General features: G+C 33.6%; 2 protein-coding genes across 2 annotated transcripts; both read right to left on the bottom strand.

The window, feature by feature from the left end:
• Positions 1-8658: 8658 nt before the first annotated feature.
• On the bottom strand, positions 8659-9703 carry LOC120252326. The gene is made up of 3 exons (XM_039260646.1): positions 9431-9703; positions 9198-9299; positions 8659-9108 (listed from the first exon to the last, which is right to left on the bottom strand). The coding sequence occupies exons 1-3, from the start codon at positions 9701-9703 to the stop codon at positions 8659-8661; spliced, it is 825 nt and encodes a 274-aa protein (XP_039116580.1).
• Positions 9704-10617: 914 nt separating this feature from the next.
• Positions 10618-13049, bottom strand: LOC120252166. Its single transcript, XM_039260636.1, has 4 exons — positions 12052-13049; positions 11630-11950; positions 11442-11541; positions 10618-11349 (listed from the first exon to the last, which is right to left on the bottom strand). The coding sequence occupies exons 1-4, from the start codon at positions 13047-13049 to the stop codon at positions 10618-10620; spliced, it is 2151 nt and encodes a 716-aa protein (XP_039116570.1).
• Between the last annotated feature and the right edge of the window lie 6046 nt (positions 13050-19095).

The following is a 19095-nucleotide window of genomic DNA, read 5'->3' as shown; positions in this document are numbered from 1 at the left end:
CTTCAACTGATTCTTTCACGACATGTTGAATGGTATTCGGCTCTTGCAAAAAGTAAAATGGTGTGTTCGGTACTACAAATGCTTGAACATTCTCCCCTACATTTTCAATTATTCCGGTGATGGTGTTGATTAATTCGGGTATGTAAATCATTGTTCTGAAATCAAAGAAAAGGAGAACAAATTAGAACGATGATAGAAAAGAAGATGTGAAATAGAATGGATAAATGAATAGCTAAGAAAACAAAAGTGCAAAGTATCTCTAAACCCCTCGTCCCCGGGAACGGCGCCAAAAACTTCACAGGGCTCCCCGCAAGTGCACGGAGTTTTCGAAGTAATAAATCTCAGGTGAGTGGGGTATCGTATCCATAGGGGAAAGAGAATAAAAATACTTAATTTGTTTCTTAACTATATGAAAGATGAATAGTGATATGTGTGACAGGATTCAATTCTCAAAAGTAAAACAACCCGAAAGAGAGCAAAACTAAAGGAGAAGGTAAGGTAATCAATAAAGATGGGGTACTCGGGTATTGATCCGCCTAGAAAAATCGTTTCAAGTGCAAGAACTCTCTATTACACTTCCTAAATAATGCAATGGTGAGTCAGGGACATCCTTTAATGCATGGCCCCGAATCTAGGGTTAACCCAGCCTAATCCTCTACATGTCTCGGAGGAGAGGTTGAACAACCTCTCAACCTCGCACTCGTAAGAAGCATTGCATTAAGCTCTGGGGATTCCAAGTGATAAATCTCTTTTTAATTGTAGACCTTACCCTTGGTCCAGAAGAAAGGTCCCTAACCACAATTAAGCCCTAGATGCTAAAATCACCTCAACGCTTCACTCCGTTGCACTCGTAACTAAGCCCCAGAGGAGGGTCATCCCTTAGCTCATTCGCTCTATTATGGCCACAATGAACTTGAGGAACGGAGGTAGAATCTATCACACCGGAGGGGAAAGGGGACGCTCATGTACCTCTTGACTCAGCCATAACTTTCTAATTTACTTTCCAAGTGAGTTGATTATTTTTTTATTTAAAAGTTAAGTTAAATATCTATCTTTTTAATGGAGGACAAATTTTCAAATTCAAAATGGATGATAGGCTAGCAATTTGATTTTTGTCACATGTCTTATTAATGTATCTATACAATAGGTTATAGATGTATCAACTTTGAATAAATCATAACTTTCTAATTTATTGTCTAATTTGGTTGATTCCTATTTTATTTAAAAGTTAAGTTCAACATCTATCTTTTAGATATAGGACACTAATAAGTAATACGAAGTATTCTTTTCTTGCGTTGAGCATTACTTTTATCAGGGTTGTGGAGGCAAATATGTAAGAAAGAAGCCAATGTAGGTCGTGAATGCACTATTTGATGAAATCTTGCAAGGAACAATTGTGAAGACACAAGTTGAGCTCAAAGATATGAGAATGTGTGCCAATCTCCATGTATTGAAGCAATTACAATGAGTTGGAGGGGCACGAAGGCAGTCACATTTGCGTATCCTGACTTCTGCAATGATATCAAGATCTTTACCAATGATGCCTTTTATTGAAGAAGCGATGCGATCTAGAAGTACGCACACACACGCATTAAAAAAATAATTAAAAAAATAAATAAAGAAATAATAATTTCAAAAGCTTTGTTTGAAGAAGGAAATACAACCCCACATTACATATAATCATGCCACCACTAGCCATGCATAGCATGCATGGTTTTAGAATTGTCTTGTATAGCATAAACGTGTGCTCGCTTATGTTGCCTCGATGAAAAGTGTGAATTGGGTTTTTTTTGGCCGGGTACTGCAGCAGGTAATGTAGCAAATCACTGTAGCAATCAATGTTCATAGCCCGTAGGAAATCAAAATTCCAGAGAATCCACATGCCAGTGTGGAATGTCCATAGGTCCGTGTGGAAATTCCACGGAGTTGTGTGGATGCCCGATTCAAGCCTATTTAAATAATGCCGTGATTGAGCCCAATTTTAGGATCTTTCTTTCCATTTTTTCTCCAACTCTTGACAGGCTTGCGGCTAGGGTTTAGAAAGGTATTGGCAAGGCTTTTGGTGTAGTTCTACGGCGTCAACACCACGTTTTTCTTGGAAGATAGCTATTGGGGGAGCTTTCATTGGTACTGATCCGGCGAGGCGTGCCCTAGGCTTGACGAGGGGACCTTTGGAGAGGACGAGGCTACTCCACAAGACCATCAACACGACTGCCGATGGGGTTTCTTATGGATTACTTGTTTTTACTTTCAATTTTTACTATTGATTGTATCTTGCTCCATGGAGAGCTAAACCCCTATTGGGTACTTGGATTTGTGAATCGTAGGATGTATTTATTTCATTAATCTTTTATTATGCTTTCCTTAATTGATGTTTTAATTGAGTTCCAAATCTTGAATACTTGTTGAATGATTTCTCCCTTTGACACAAGTGGGGCTCTAAGATACTTGAATGTGTGCCAACCTCCATGTATTCAAGCTATTACAAAGAGTTGGAGAGACACGAAGGCAGTTACATTTGTGTATCCCAACTTGTGCAATGATAGCAAGATATTTACCAAATGAGGCCGTTTATTGAAAAAGCGACGCGATCAACAGCATAAACGTGTGCCCGTTTATGTTACCTCGATAAAAAAACTTGGATTCGTGAGTGTTTTTAGTTGGTACTAGAGCAAATCACTGTAGCAATTTACTATAGCAATACTATTTATGGCCGGCTGAAAATGTGATTTCCAGAGAATCCACACGGGCATGTGAAAATTCCCCACACCAGTGTGGATGCCCGATTCCAGCCCTTTTAAAGCCGAGATTCATCCCAATTTCAACATCCTTTTTCCCATCTTTTCTCCATCTTTTGAGAGGCCGGCGGCTAAGATTTAGAGGGGTTTTGGCAAGACTTTTACAGTGGTTCTCCGGCTTTGACACTACGATTCTCTTTTAAGATAGTTATTGGGGGAGCTTTTGTCGGCACCGATTCAGCGATGTGTGCCTTAGGCTTAACAAGGGGACCTTGGAGAGGACGAGGCCACTCCACAAAACCATCGACATGCATACCGAGAGGGTTTTCTTATGAAACACTTATTTTTACTTTCGATTTTATTGTTGATTATATTGTGCTCCATGGAGAGATGAATCCCCTAGTGGGTACCTGTATTTTATAGACCCTAGGATGTTATTGTTTCATTTATCTTTTATTATGCTTCCCTTAACTGATTTTTCGATTGAGTTCCAATCTTGAATGCTTTTCTCCCTTAGAGTGACACTAGGGTTGAGAGTCCATCTTGGTAACCATTGTAGATGAGTGAGACACTACGAGGGTTAGACATTGCTTGATTGGAGAGGGTTGAGAGGGTGAGTCGACAGGTAGCGGAGCGTCCCCTTTCTCCTCTAGTATGATTTATCCTACCTTCATTTCATTGAGTTCTTTGCGGTCACAATAGAGTGAAGTTCTAGAGGATGAACTCTGATGGGGCTTAGTTGCGCGAGCAACAAAGTGAAGCATTGAACCAACTCTAGTGTCTGGGGCTTAAATGTGATTAGGGGCCTTTCGCCTATACCAAAGGGTTAGGTTTATACATAGAAAGAGGGTTTATCACTTGGATTCCCTAGAACTCCATGTAACTTTACACAGTGTGAGGTGTTGAGACAGAGCGATTTCTCCATCGGGACATAGTATAGAGTTAGTCACGGTTGACCTTAGATTTGTGACCATGTGCTTAAGGATTTTCACGACTCATTGAGCATTAATTAGGAAGTATAATAGCGGGTTTTGCACTTGAAACATTAATCCTAGGGGGAGCATTGTCCGAGTACCCCACTTCTATCGATTACCTTTCCTCTCATTTTATCATGCCTCTCTTTTCTATTTCTTTTAGTCTTTTCATATAAATCTTATTCACACTATCATTGATTCATTCTTATCCTAGTTAAATAGCAATCGTTGTGTTTCTATTCACTATTCTCTGTTGACACGATATCCACTCACCTGGGATTTATTACTTCGACAAACCCGTGCACTTGCGATTCACACGCAAGGGGCGTTGTCATAGATCTACACATAGGAATAGGGTTTATCAGTTGGAATCCCTAATACTCTATGCAACTTTGTGTAGTGTGAGGTGTTGAGACTAAACGATTTCTCCACCGGGACATAGTGTAGGGTTAGTCATGGTTGACCTTAGATTTGGGACCGTGTGCTTTAGGATTTCCATGACTCATTAGCATTAATTAGGAATTATAATGTTAGGTCTTGCACTTGAAGCATAAGTCCTTGGGGGAGCATTGTAAGAGTACCCCACTTCTATCGATTGCCTTACCTCTCACTTATTTGTGCCTCTCATTTTTGTTCCTTCTATTTCTGTTTACATCACATCTTATCAACACAATCATTATTCATCTTCACTTGGTTAAGTGGCAATTTAGGTATTTTTTTCCCCACTCTCTATGGATAAGATACCCCACTCACTTGGGATTTATTACTTTGACAAACCCGTGCATTTGCGGGTCACACTCAAGGGGCGTTGTCAAATAGCTTATACTTAGAAGTTTGAGGAGTATATGTTGGGTTGACTTGAGTGAGTTTACACACACTTACATGATTTCGGGTTTGTTCTCCATTTTGATTCGAGGCTTTAGCTAGAGCAATGATTTTTCGTATTTAACGTTAATATTTTCCTTGCTTGTAGAATTCTTCCCTTACATGATTTTGGTGAACCTAAGGCCAAGCACTTTCAATATTTCTTTCTTTTATGCTTTAATGTTTTATTTTTGCTTGAGGACAAGCAAAAGCGCAAGTGTGGGAGAGTTTGATAAGTGCTTGTGTTCTTTTGTGGATGTAGGGTTGTGGAGACAAATGTAGAAGAAACAAGCCAAAGTATATTGCGAGTGCACTTGGTTGATGAAATAATGAAGTGAACAAACGTGAAGACACAAGTTGGGCTCAAAGACATTTGAGTGTGCACTAACCTCCGTTATGTTCAAGGAAATATGCAAATTGGAGGAGTATAAAGGCAGTCACACCCATGTTTTCCGACTTGTGCAAAGCTAGCAAGATTGTCATCAAATGTGCTTTAATTTGAAGATTCAACACGATCTACAGCATAGACGTATGCCCGTTTATGTTGCCTCGACGAAAAGTGTGGATTCGGGAGTATTTTGGCAAAGTACTATAGCAGATCACTATAGAAAGTAATGTAGTGATTTACTGGAGTAGTTACTGTTCACTGGCCGGAGAAAATTGAATTTCTACAGATTCACACGGGCATGTGGAAATTCCACACGATCATGTAGATGGCCGATTCAAGCCTATTTAAAGCCGCACTTTCAGCCGATTTGGGGATCATTCTTTCCATCCTTTCATCATCTTTTCCCCATGTTTGGAGGCGCCCGCGGCTAGGGTTTAGAGAGGCTTTGGCATGGTTTTTGGAGTGGTTCTATGACCTTCAACACTGCATTCCTTCGAAAGAGAGTTATTGGGGGAGCTTTTGTCGGTATCGATTCGGTGAGGTGTTCCCTAGGCTTGACGAGGGAACCTTTGAAGAAGACGAGACTACTCCACAAGACCATCGACATGAACACCAAAGGGGTTATCTTCACCACTTGGAGCTATGTACATTGCCCACTAAAAAACAAGTGAAAATAATAATTAGAAAAAATAATTATATTTATAAATTTTATGCCCCTTGGGTCAAGTTCAAGATCCATCAACCTTTTTTTTAAAAAGCTTATATTTTAAAATTTTGATGTTCTTGACTTATCCATCCCACTATTTAAATAAAAACTTTAGAATATTATAAATGGCATACACATGATATAAATTATGAATTCAAAGAAAATTTTTATTTTTGAAAAATGTAACATAAAAATTGTTCTGTAAACAAGACAAGAAGAAGTCATAAGGATGCAAACAATATTATTGCAAAATCTTAAAATAAAAATTTGAGAAATAAAAATACTAAAATGATGCTTACCACTTTGTGCACATTTCTCATCAAGTTCATCCTTCTATGGAGCAAAACTTTGATTCTTGAACATCTGCTCCCACATTAAACTTTGTTTCATTAGTTTTCCCTATAAATATGTTTATATGTTGGAATAAAAATACAAATTACATAAAAAAATAAGTATTTTTTTGGACATATAAAATACATGCAACCGTTTCACTTTTTTAGTTTTTCATGTCTTGCTCACTATGAAACATTAAAACAAAAATTCTTATTCATGCAACCATATTGAGATTAGCATCTATAAAATTATTAATAACTTGTGCACCACTACAATAAACTGCAAATGATATTGGCTTATATAACTTATAAAATATTATTTATTTATATATTATTTATACAATCAACTAAAAATTTTATAAAAAAAAATACTAAATATTTACTATTTTCTCTTTATTAATCTTGAAAAGAAATGAATGAATCTATGTTTTCATAAATTAGTTATATATTTTTATATATAAGGAAAAAAACATTTTAAAAAATATATGAGATTGGAATGTGTATGATTATAAACAATATCTTTAGAGAAAGGGCAGTATCCAAAGGTTTTTTTGAATTATGTAAGATTATTATTTGATTTAACTCAAATTGTTTATTGAAAAATTGGTTTGGGAATTTAAAGTTTTGAATAGTTTTTTTAATTTTCCATGCTTAGTAAAGTTAGCTTATCTTTTTTTGTGATATTTGTTTTTATCTCATGCTCTATACTAATTAGTTGATAATATTTACTAGTACCAACGGCCTTTGGATCAATTGGTATTGGGTCCTTTGCGTAGGGTGTTCATTTCGGGGAGGATCCGGGATCGAACCTCATGTCCTACGTAAGGTGAGGGTACGTGGGTCGGCATTGAGCCTTGCTCCCCACATGTGCACGTCCCTAGGGTTTTGGTGCTTGCCACCTTTCTCAAAAAAAAATAATAATAATAATAATAACAATATTTACTAGTTTCTAAATTCCATAAAATAATATGTCAAAGATTTTACTTTATAATAATGACATATTAAGTTTTAAAAATTTAAAATATTCACATCCTAAGTGTAAGTCCCATGTGGGAAAAATAGTGTTTTCACCGTTTAAAAATTACAGGACAAAAAATATTTTTAGAAAGTTCATAAACCACCATAACTGATTTACTTTCACATCTATTTATTTGTTTGACAATCTTTTAAATGGAAAACACTTGAATCATTATGCAAAATGCATAAGTTGATACATCGAACAACATTATTATAAATAAACTCCTGCAATCTAATGATTTTAAAATTGTACAGAAATGAAAATTTATAATATTTTCCGTTATTATTTGATTCAACAGGTGAAAACAAATATATACATATATATATATATATATATATGAGCATTTGGTTCAAAAATATGATTCGCAAACAATTCATGGACTTGTTCATAAAACCACAAAACCAACAATGAGAGTGAATGAATTACAGGTTGATTCCACCCAAGTATACATATAATTTCTACTTAGCTTCATGTTTACGTAAGCTCATCAGCACAAGAATACAAGCTTAAGCTTAAAGATTAATTGAAGTACAACAACAGTTCAGAAGACTTTGGTCATTTTGCTAGCAAGCACTCGATCATGTTTTCAACATACACAAAAGGAAGCCATCCTACTATCCCATTACATTTGCCTTCGCCCCAACCATTGTTTAAAACATATGATAGGTCATCGGAAGTTCTTATATGAGCAATGGTAGTTGGCAAAAAAACATATGCAGTTAATTAGCTAACCATGTAGGGGTTGAGCATGGAACAATGTAAAGAGATTAGCCCTGATTGTATTCACTACAAGATATTTACAGTTTTGCAACGGCCGAATCCATTGCAATTCTGTTGCAACTATACATTTTGCAACGGATTACTGCCATTGCTATTTTGCTCGTAGCAAATTTTTGCAATGAGAACTAATCCGTTGCAAAATGGTTGGAACGGATTGGCAACACCTTTGCAACGGATTAGCATTAGATCGGTTGCAAATATATTATAAATTGGTAATGGAATTGTAATGGACTTGCAACCATTTCATTGCAAAGTTTGTTACAACTAGGTTGCAAATTTGTAAGGGATTTGCAATAGATCTTTTGATCCCAGACAAATCCATTGCAAATGTGTTACAAATTGGCAATAGATTTGCAACGGCTTTTCCCAAATATGTGCCAATTCTTTGCAAAGAGGTTGCAAATTTGCAACAACTTTGCAATGGATACATAACAAGTCCCTTGCAAAAGTAGTTGCAAAATATGTAACAGATTTGCAACAGATCCATAAACATGTCCCTTGTAGATTGATTACAAATTTGAAACAAATTTGTAATGGATCCAGAACAAGTCCCTTGCAAATCGGTTGCAAATTTGTAATAGATTTGCAATAACATTTTGGATCAACCACTAATCCAATACAAATTCACTAATACCCTGTTATCATGTACATTAATGAATTCTAACATTATCATCTTAATAAAATATAGCACACACAAATTCTAATGCATTTGATAAAATATAACATAGTAATAAAAAGTAGTCATAGTAACATGCATAAAAAAAATATATAGTAGTAGTAATGTGCATAAAGACAAGTAAAAAATACATATAGTACTAGTAATATCCATAAAGGCAAATGAAAATACTCATGCCATAACTATAGGTCATAATCATCCTCATCATCATCATCATCCTCATCGTGATCCTCCTCGTCCTCCTGAGGTTGTGATGTTTGGCCTGGTCCGGACTGTATCATCATTCGCATGCGCTTCCATTCATGGCGCATCTGTCTCATCAACTTCTGGTTCTGCTGTAGCAAACTTTGATTTTGCTCTTCCAAATCTGTCATTTTTTTTTTCATGCCCTCCATCTCAGACACAATCTCTGGGGGGACCGTAGATGCTGAAGGTGGTGGGGGAGCTGATGTAGCACCACTACACAATGACTCTTGATACATGCTTGATGCATGAGAACCAAGACCATAAACTCTCTTCTTCTTTTCTCCACCAGAAGCCTCGAAGTACATAGCATCCATATCAAGTGGTGAAGGTTGTGAGCCATCTGGTAATTTTTGAGAAGCAGTCTCAACCATATTTAGCATAGCATCCTGTAATTAATTATAATAACATTAATTACAACATGTATGAAATAATGTACACATAAATAAAATAATATAAGATAAATTTTGAAAATTACATAAACCGCCTGTGCTCGTGAATCAACACATTTGCCTTCTTTATTCACATGAGTCTTGCAGAAGATATCAAACGCAGTAGGTGTCCTCTGAAGTGTCTTACTCTAATAAAACAAAATCATAACAAATTATAACAAGTTTACCTAATAAGGACAATGTAAAATTTTAAAATTAAACCATGATATTTTTTTGAAGGCTAAAAGAGAAAAACTCAAATAAATTTTGAAATATTTACCAAGTCCATGGCATGCTCAACGAATGACTTAGAGCCTCCTAGATGCCTACTAATTCCACCCCCGTTGCCTCCTGTCTCAGAACACCGATTAATGGATGCTTGCTTGGACTTATGCTTGAATTGTTCTGTTCCAATGCTCCAACCATTTGTTCCAAATTTCATCTTCAATCCAAACAAGCTTCTTACCGGTCTCCTTGTAAGACTTGTGCCACCTACATAAATTCCGACTATAATGGCCTCGACAGATCTTTTCCCAAACTGCTTTGATAGCATTCTCTTTTTCTATGGGCCAATAATAATGTTTCTGCAAAAATCAAAACAATAGAAATAAAGATTTAGTTCATTAATAAGAAAACCAATAAGAACTACAAATAAATTAATGCAACAAAAATAATATTACAATTACTAAAATTTTACTACACAAATTAAAACATAATTATACCTTAAACTCTCTCCAATAAAAATCATGTGTATGCTTATCAATTTTGGACCATGTGTATCCTTCTTTATACTGCCTCTCCTTCATTTTCTCAGTAACAAATTTAGAAATGGCATGACCGTGCGGCACAAACCTAAATTATCATACAATGAATGTTAACGAATGTTTGTATAATTTTAAAATACAAAAATGTGCATGTAAATGTTTTGTATTTAATTTCTTGCTTTCTTGGCATAAATTCTTTTACCTGTCAGACAATACATAAATACGAAGCCGTCATGAAAAACCACTGTCACCTGTAGATGTACCCTCAGTAGGAGCAAACATAGTTGAAGGGGATGTTGCTGTAGTGGTGGAATAGTAGCTGGACTAGTACTTGTAGGAAGAGGCACAGAAGTTGTAATAAGAGCAACAGTAGATGGTAGAAAGATAGGCGCAGGAGTAGTGGTACGAGCAGTAGGAGTAGGGGGGCAGTATCGCTCGGTACAACAGTATCTGAAGATGTAATAGATGCCCCTGTGGACTCTGCCTGAGATATAGGAATACTACTTCGTCCGCGATGAATGGAAGAACGATTTTTCCCAGCCATATCTATAAAAAATATATAAACTCAACACTAACAATACAAATTCAAAACATATAACTGTTAAGCATTTCCAACAATGAAACAAAACATTAAACAAATACATCCTACTTGTAGTCCTTGTAATGTGAAATGAAAAAACTAGTTTACACATCATATTATATTTTAGTATCCATCTTCATCATAAAAAACAGCTACTTCATCTTCCTCTTCTTCATCTTCATCATCTTCTTCGCTCACTTCTCCTTCTTGGCTTACTTCTTCATCAATATCCATACCATCAATTTCAATGAATGCACCGTCGGAAGAATTTAGAGATAATTCTTCATCATGATTTTCAATTTCATGTACTTGTACTTCATCTTCTTGAAAAGCATTACAAATTGATGGCGCTTGTGTACCAGCTACCTCAACGATAGATCTTGCCTTAATTGCACAAACCGCCAACCAATCATTACAAGATTTTCTTAATGAAGGATATGGAGAGTAAAAAACTTGTGCAGCTTGAGTTGCAAGAATAAATGGCTCGTATTTGTTAAATGCTTTATTCTTATGAACATCAATGAGCTTATATCGTGGGTGAATCCTGGTACCAATTCGTAGTGTCGGATCAAACCAAGTGCATTTAAACAGTACGACCTCTTTCATTGGCCATCCTTCATACTCCAACTTCACCACCTCGACCAATTTCCCAAAATACTCGAGCTCACTAGCACATAAATTGGATCCCTTAATGCACACTCCACTATTCATTGTGCTCTTAGAATATCCACGATTTTCTGTATGAAATTTGTAGCCATTTACACAATAACCATTGTATGTTTTAACCTTATGCATTGGTTTGGAGGCAAGGCATTTTAACCATTCATTCATTATCCCTGAACTAGGATGGTGTGCCTGTGTATTAGATAAAAACATAAACATAGCAATTTATTAATAGACAATAAAAATTATATATGCTTTTGATATGATTAGGTTGGGACACTCACATAATTATCAAACCACAAAGCAAACTTTGTTTCCAACAGATGGTCAACTTCATGATCTTGAATATTAGGTTGATTTGCCCTTAACCATTCTTCATATTGTCTGAATTGAAGTAAATAAAATAGATCATAAATGTAAGTTATTAAGATCAATTGAGAATAAAGCAGTACGATATATCATTATCACTTACTTGATGTATGGTTGAACTTCATCGCAATTTAATAAAACATATGTCCGAGCAGCATGATATTCCTTTTCATCTAAACGTCTTTTTTTTTCTGGACCCAGATGCGTACCAGATGGTTTAAAAATTGAAAGAATTCCAGGATATGCTTGCATATCAAAATTAATATTGTCATCATTCCTTCCCACTTTTCGATGTCTTGTGCAAATATGTGAGTCAAAGTAATGTGCACAAAATGATGATATTTCTTTGACAAGATATGCATTACAAATTGATCCTTCAACATGAGCTTTATTTTTCACGTTATTCTTCAATCTACGTAGATACCTGTATTTTATAAAGCTTAAAATTATATTTGACTACAATTAAATATTTGCAAATTTAGTAGGAATTATAAAAAATCATATTTATACCTTTCAAAGGGATACATCCATCTATATTGTACCGGTCCAGCAATTCTTGCTTCGTAGGCTAAGTGAACTGGGAGATGTTCCATGCAATCAAAGAAGCTTGGAGGAAATATTCTCTCAAAATTACACAAAATAATTGGGATTTCCCATTCCAATCTTTTCATATCCTCATCTTTAATGACTCTAGCAGTGAGATCTTTAAAAAAAATGCTCAACTCTGTTAATGCTTCGCATACATTTGGTGGAAGTAGCTCTCGAAATGCAATGGGTATTAATCGTTGCATGAAAACATGGCAATCATGGCTTTTCATGCCAAACAATTTCAATCTGCGTTGGTCGACACATCTGTCCATATTTAAGACATATCCATCTGGAAATTTAAGTTCCTTCAACCAATTGCATAATTCTTCTTTTTGTTTTCTATCAAGAATGTAACATGCCTTTGGAAACCTCTTTGTTCTTTCATCCATATGTAACTCAGGCCTATCACAAAATTCCTTCAAATCTTCTCTGGATTTTGCATTGTCTTTTGATTTGCCAGACACATTCATCACAGTATTAAAAATATTATCAAAGCAGTTCTTCTCAATGTGCATTACATCCAAGTTATGCCTAATGAGGATTGTCTTCCGATAAGGCAAATCCCAAAATATACTTCTTTTCTTCCATCCACGTTTGTTACAATGCTTTTTAATATCAGAATTTATTTCCTCTCCATCTATTTCTGTGATCTTTTGAAGCCCGAAGCTCTCAATTTCTTCAAGTATTTGAATGCCAGATTTCACTTGAGGAGTAGCTTTCTTTACTAATTTTCCCTTCAGGAACCACTTCTTGTTCCTTCTGTAAGGATGATTTGGCTGTAAAAACTTACTATGATTATCAAACCATGATGTCTTCCCACCTTTTGTCAGAGTGAAAGCATCTGAATCTTCCATGCAGTATGGGCATGCTAGTTTCCCCGCTGTACTCCAGCCAGACAACATTGAGTAAGCTGGGAAATCACTGATTGTCCACATTAATGCAGCTCTCATCCTAAAATTTTGTTTGCTCGCGGCATCATAAGTCTCCACTCCAGTCTCCCACAACTAATAATCTTTTTTGACATGTGTATCACTTTTCAAACAATGTATTCAAGGAATAAGTCTACTGTGAAAATTTGCATCACCAAACATTCAAGCACCAATGAAGATTCCCTTTAATTTAATAAGAACCAACACATCAATTTCAATCATATAGAGATAATTCTTTACTAATGAAAAAACATATATATATATATATATATATATTAAGAATGTGACAATTAAAATTGAGCATCAAGATTTATCAAAGTTAATAATGGCTGGTGGCTACAATCAAATATTGATAGTTCATTTGGTTAAACTATAAATTAAGCGATAATTATTGGTAAAATTAAAAAAAATCACCCAAACACATTTGATTATTTAGAGATAGAAAAAAAGAAACATTGATAGAGAGATGTATTACTATTTTGTCTGTACTATATATATATATATGTATATATATGTGTCCACCTAAAAATAATAAAGAAGGAAAGAAGATAAAGGTGAATGGATAATATGATGGAAGAGAGACAAAGTATGATGCACATCAATGATATGGTATGATAAATGTGTTGAGCAGAGCAAGTGGGATGAGAGGGGGCCAATGAGCAGGTGGGGCGGTTAGCCTTTTCATCAGTACATGCATTCTATTCTCCGATTCTCAATTTTATTTTATTATATTTTTTAGATAAAATACGATAATCATGTGTTAAATATATATATAACAAGTTTAACAAGTATTTGTGTTTTTTTTAAAATTACTTTCAGTTTTGTTTTTCAGCTTTCAACTCTTTAATTCTCTATGTATTTGTATTTTATTTTATTTTTGTATATCAAACATATACATATATACACACACACATGCATGTACATCAATCCCTACTTTTTTGTTCATTGCATATATGCATGCATGTTGGTAAGTAAATGAGAATGGCAGACCAACATATATAATATTGTCTGTACTCTATACTAAACAAGTGCCAATAATGCATGCAATTGGAAAGTTTAATTTAATAACATATAAACTCTAAAAGTTCAACACCTTAGGAAATATACAAAAAGATTCAACTATCAATAATGGCTTAGAAAATAATATTGTCTTGCATCAGCATAGAACCCATGTACTTGACTTGTTATTTTAATGCTTGATCCCTAGATGAATAAAATAAAAGATAATTGGATTTAAGGATGTATAAAAGGACAATTTTTGCATTTGAATATATATATATATATATATATATATATATGCACGCACATATAGTGATAAAGATTGATATATTGAAAGAATAAAAATAAAAATAAAATAATGTAAATAGCTTAATTACTTGTTTGAGAAACCTGAAGAGAATCCAAAGAGGGAGATCTTGGAAGGGATGGACGAATGAATGGTGGATGATGGTCTTCGAATCTTGTGAGTTTGTGGATCTCTTGAAACAATTCGGATGTCAGAATGTAATGCTCTTATGAAGTGATCCACGTCAATACCTAAGAACTCACTGCATGCATCCATACATGTATAACAAACATATGAATCAAATAATATAAAAAAAGAGTAAATATTAATGCAAAATAATAGGAATTGATAATTTTTGTGAGCTTTGTATTTGTAGTAAACAAACTGAGATAGATTCTTGTATGTAGTAAGGAATGCAAAAGAAGTTTTGTTGTTTTCGATTGACCTTGGCTTAGGCTATTGGCTGAAGTCTCTGGCTACTATTAAGAATGTTACGCAAAGGGAAATACAAGTTTATGTAAAGCTTCCTCCAGGTAAGTGACTATTTTTGCATATGAACATCATGTTTTGTGTCTTTGCCACTTACTCAAATAATGTTTTCAAATCCTAATGAATATCAATCCACCTGCATCCTATTCAGAAGCTCACCATGTCTTCATTTAATTAATTATACTCTTAATATATATATATATATATATATTTGAAGAAATTTTAAAAGATGTAAAGATCTAGAAAAAGTTATTATAATGAAGATAAGACAATAATAATTCATTTATGTGTGTAGGGTAATTAATATTAGTTCTCTTCTAATTCAATCCAAATACATTGAACAAAAGCAATATGTTTGTTATTTCACAACACATGATATCTTTATAACTTTTATTGTGTTTTATGTTAAGAGAAAATCAAATTATTTCAGATCGATCATTCAATTATCTCTGAACATGGTTGAGTTCAAATTCAAGACATCCACTAATTTCCATTTCTTTTTATAATAATAATAATAATAATAATAATAATAATAATAATAATAATAATAATAAGTGACTCGGTTGTCTTGTTAGTCAAGAACTTGTTCCGTCACCTTAATACACAATTAGAAGATATTTTGAGGCAAATGAAGTATGTTTGACTGACTTAATTTTGTAATGGTTTAAGCTTGTACTTTGACACTGTGTAGCATGAGTCAGATAGTAACAATGTAACAAGAGTTCGTTCACCCAAATGAGTTGATGACACTAGAGGACAGTAACATGGGGTCAATTCAGAAGCCATTCAATTTTTTGCTGTCCTCCCTGAACACTAGTCTAAGTTGAGTGGCAGACAAAAGCTACAAAGTCCAACACCCAGCTGTCTCTTAGGTTAGAAAAACATTCACAGAGCCCCAAAACATGTTTCAAAGAGATAACATACTTCTCGGCCACTTAGATGACAAATAACTCACAGGAACAAAAGAGCAAAAAAAGGAACAAATAAAGCACTTGATTATACAAACAAATTAAAGTGGGGGATGCTAACCTGATGGTGGTGTTGTTGCTGGTGCTTGATGATGACGCATGATGGTGTTTTTGTTGCTGGAGATGGTGGCGACGATGGGGGCGGAGAGTTGGCGTGATGGTGGTGTTGTTGCTGGAGATGGTGGTGAAAAGCTTTGCCCTAAAATTTGGTAGAAGTGAAAAGTGAAAAGTTATAATTTGGACTAAATAAGAACTTGGGCCATGTGTTGGATTTCATCCAGTTATTTGGGTTCTAATTAATGTGAAACTTAGGGTCATTTTTATTCTTAATTTAGATTTTGGTTTTATTTATTTATTTAATTTTGGGGTGCACCATTGTCATTTTTATTTATTAATTGATTTTTTAATTGTACAAATAACTGATTTGATATATATATATATATATATAATAGATTTAAAACTATAATTTTATGGAAAAAATTTTGTAGGATTTTATATGTCTTGGGTTTTATTGGTTTTTTTTTTGTTTTTTAATTATTTTTTAATAAATTTCTAAGTTAAAAAAGATAATTAAAATTATTTTGGCATGTTCTTTTGGACTAAAGTGTATTATCTATAGCTTAAATTATTTGGTAACCGGCATGCCTTGTTGGTGTAGATGCACTTGATTTTTTTTTTATTAAAACATAACGAGTGGTGACGATATATATGTCGCTTAAAGAATATATATATGAAAAAGTTTAAATTTTTCAAAATTAAAAATGGATTTTTTTATTTACATATATTTTTGTTGAATTTATATTTTTGGTTATACACCATCATAAATTACTTGTGTGGTGAGTAACAAAATAAAAAATCTAATTTAATTTTTTTAGAGTAAAATGAGATTTAATTTGGCTTTCTTAATAATTCTCAAGAACATAAAGTATATACAGTTAACAATGAGTTGTACAAGATATGACAAAATACGATTTCTATTTTCACTGATTCAATAATGACTGAACATATTAAGGAAAATATGGAAATAGTTTTGGGACTAATAATCAAATTTAATACTTAATTATAAAAATATTCATGTGATTATTATTTTAATGTATATATCTTAAATTTATTAATTTTTGAAAAAAAAAATGAAATAACTTAGTATTCTATATTATCATTAATTAAATTTAGAATATCTTAGTAGGTATATTTATATATATATATATATCAAAAGACGGTATTATAAGGCATCATAATTATATCCAAATTTTGACATAAAGTACATTTAATAACTCTAAAAATTATATAATATAAACAAAATTAAAATTAAAATCCGTAGCAACTTTATTACAATTATGTTGCAACTTTGTAATGTCATAAGTCCATTGAAAGTATTGTTACAAATTTGCAATGGAACTTTGCAATGGAATCATTTTGTTGCAAATTCTTGTTTCAAAATTGTAATGCCTTTGCATACATTATCAGGCCGTTGCAAAGTCATTGCAAAATGTTTCCCGCGTACTTCCCTCCATATTTTTGTAATGGAAATTTATGTCATTGCCAATCCGTTGCAAACCTGTCCCAAACTAAGTTGCAAATCCGTTTCAAAATCACTCTCACTACTTTTGCAACAAATTTTTTGACTCGTTGCAAAAGCAATTGCAAATATTCAATAACGTTAAAAAGCTGTTTCAAGTATGTTGCAATTTTGCAACAGAATTCATCAGTTGCAAATATCTGTTTCAAATCTATAATTTTTTTGTAGTGACTGATTTATGCAAAATGCTTGACCAAATTAGTAAATGGTTTAACTGTTTATGTTTTGATTTGATCCTTGCCTAACAGAGTGCTAACTATGTTTGATAGATTACTATGCAGCATAATTATGTATTCATAATATGGGGGTAGTTCGATTTACGTAGTACTACTGCCATTTGTTTACATGGTGCCAGTTTTTGGCTTATTTTACTTATCTTTGATTTTGATTTTAGGCATATTATATAGAGAGGAATAATTATGTTAATTTTGGTCTTTAGATATCCAGGCTTCATTTAATCCCAAGCTCAAAACAAGCTTTGTTGATGCTGAGACCAGTGAATTGTTTCCTTGCAAGAAAATGCAATGAGAAATGATAACCATCAAGGTTTTTTATGCTCTAAGTGTCAAGTAGAGGGGTATCTGAATATGCAAGCTGATTTTCTGCAGAGGTAAATGGTTTACTTTGTGCCTATTTGCTTGAGAAGATGATGTTATAGTTTCATTGATGAAATGTACTGGATATTGCTAGAGATGCTGGATTGTTTCCTTTAAATTATTTCAATGCCATTTTGAAGCAGCTTAGAAAGTTGACTCCGGAGTTGCATTGTGTAAGTAATATATAGCTTGATCTAGGAGCTTTCCCATGTTAAATGTTTTGTTAGTCTTTAGGACAATTCATGCACGCCACTGCGCTCTGATAGTTTCATATTTGATTCTTGTGCTGGTAAAATATTTGCAATACTTGAATGGTGTTCGTGGTAAAGATTACGCTACAGCTATGTATAACCTTTACTATTAGGTTTATTATAGGTAACAATAATTTCTTTTGAGTGTTTTCTTTATTTGAGGCATTTAAGATGCTCTACAAACTTCATTTCATGAAAATCATTAAGTACCAAATTGTAACAACTCCCTCTATACGTCATTATATATTATCGTTTGCATGACGACATTTTTCATATACGAATACAATAGCCCAATCATGTTTACCTGTGATGCTTTATTTAAATAATCTTTGAAGATGAAAGAATTTAGGTATACTATAATCAGGAAGGAAAGGTATTTTTAATTTCAGTACAAGTTTGATGCACATATAGCATTTTTGTCCGGCCAAATTAAGTTGCACATAAAGCATCTAACCATTTCTCTCAACTCCTATAAACTCTTTAGATTAAATTGATAAACCTATATTTTGTCATCCTTTTCTATGTCCGACCAGATTTGCACTTATAATTTCTCTAGGAATGAATGCTAGTCAACTAAGATCAGATTTTAATCTAAACCTATATTCATCCTTTTCTATGTCAGACTAGATTTGCACTTATAATTTCTCTCTAGGAATGAATGCTAGTCAACTAAGATTTGATGAAATGTTAGTCCCGACTTGGCCCTGAGAAATTAATTCATATATGTTCTTGGTTCATTATTGACCGCTCACTATTATTATTTATTTATTATTTCTTCTTCTTCTTTTCTTTCTTTCTTCTTATTCTTATTATTATTATTAGGGAAAATTACTTATAATCTCTCTAGGAATGAATATTAGTCAACTAAGATCATATTTTTAATC

Source organism: Dioscorea cayenensis, chromosome 1 (genome assembly GCF_009730915.1).
Source record: "Dioscorea cayenensis subsp. rotundata cultivar TDr96_F1 chromosome 1, TDr96_F1_v2_PseudoChromosome.rev07_lg8_w22 25.fasta, whole genome shotgun sequence".
Taxonomy (NCBI): domain Eukaryota; kingdom Viridiplantae; phylum Streptophyta; class Magnoliopsida; order Dioscoreales; family Dioscoreaceae; genus Dioscorea; species Dioscorea cayenensis.
Note: the sequence above shows the minus strand (reverse complement) of the source record. Positions and strands in the feature narration are given on the sequence as shown.

Excerpts from the sequence above, each read along its gene's own strand:
- LOC120252326 (XM_039260646.1), bottom strand. The coding sequence starts at position 9,703 with ATGCTATCAAAGCAGTTTGGGAAAAGATCTGTCGAGGCCATTATAGTC. Across the intron at positions 9,300-9,430 it reads TTGAGCATGCCATGGACTTG|AGTAAGACACTTCAGAGGAC; the intron begins GTAAATATTTCA and ends TTGTTTTATTAG. Across the intron at positions 9,109-9,197 it reads CACGAGCACAGGCGGTTTAT|GATGCTATGCTAAATATGGT; the intron begins GTAATTTTCAAA and ends AATTAATTACAG.
- LOC120252166 (XM_039260636.1), bottom strand. The coding sequence starts at position 13,049 with ATGTGGACAATCAGTGATTTCCCAGCTTACTCAATGTTGTCTGGCTGG. Across the intron at positions 11,951-12,051 it reads CCGGTACAATATAGATGGAT|GTATCTACGTAGATTGAAGA; the intron begins GTATCCCTTTGA and ends TATAAAATACAG. Across the intron at positions 11,542-11,629 it reads GAAGTTCAACCATACATCAA|ACAATATGAAGAATGGTTAA; the intron begins GTAAGTGATAAT and ends ACTTCAATTCAG.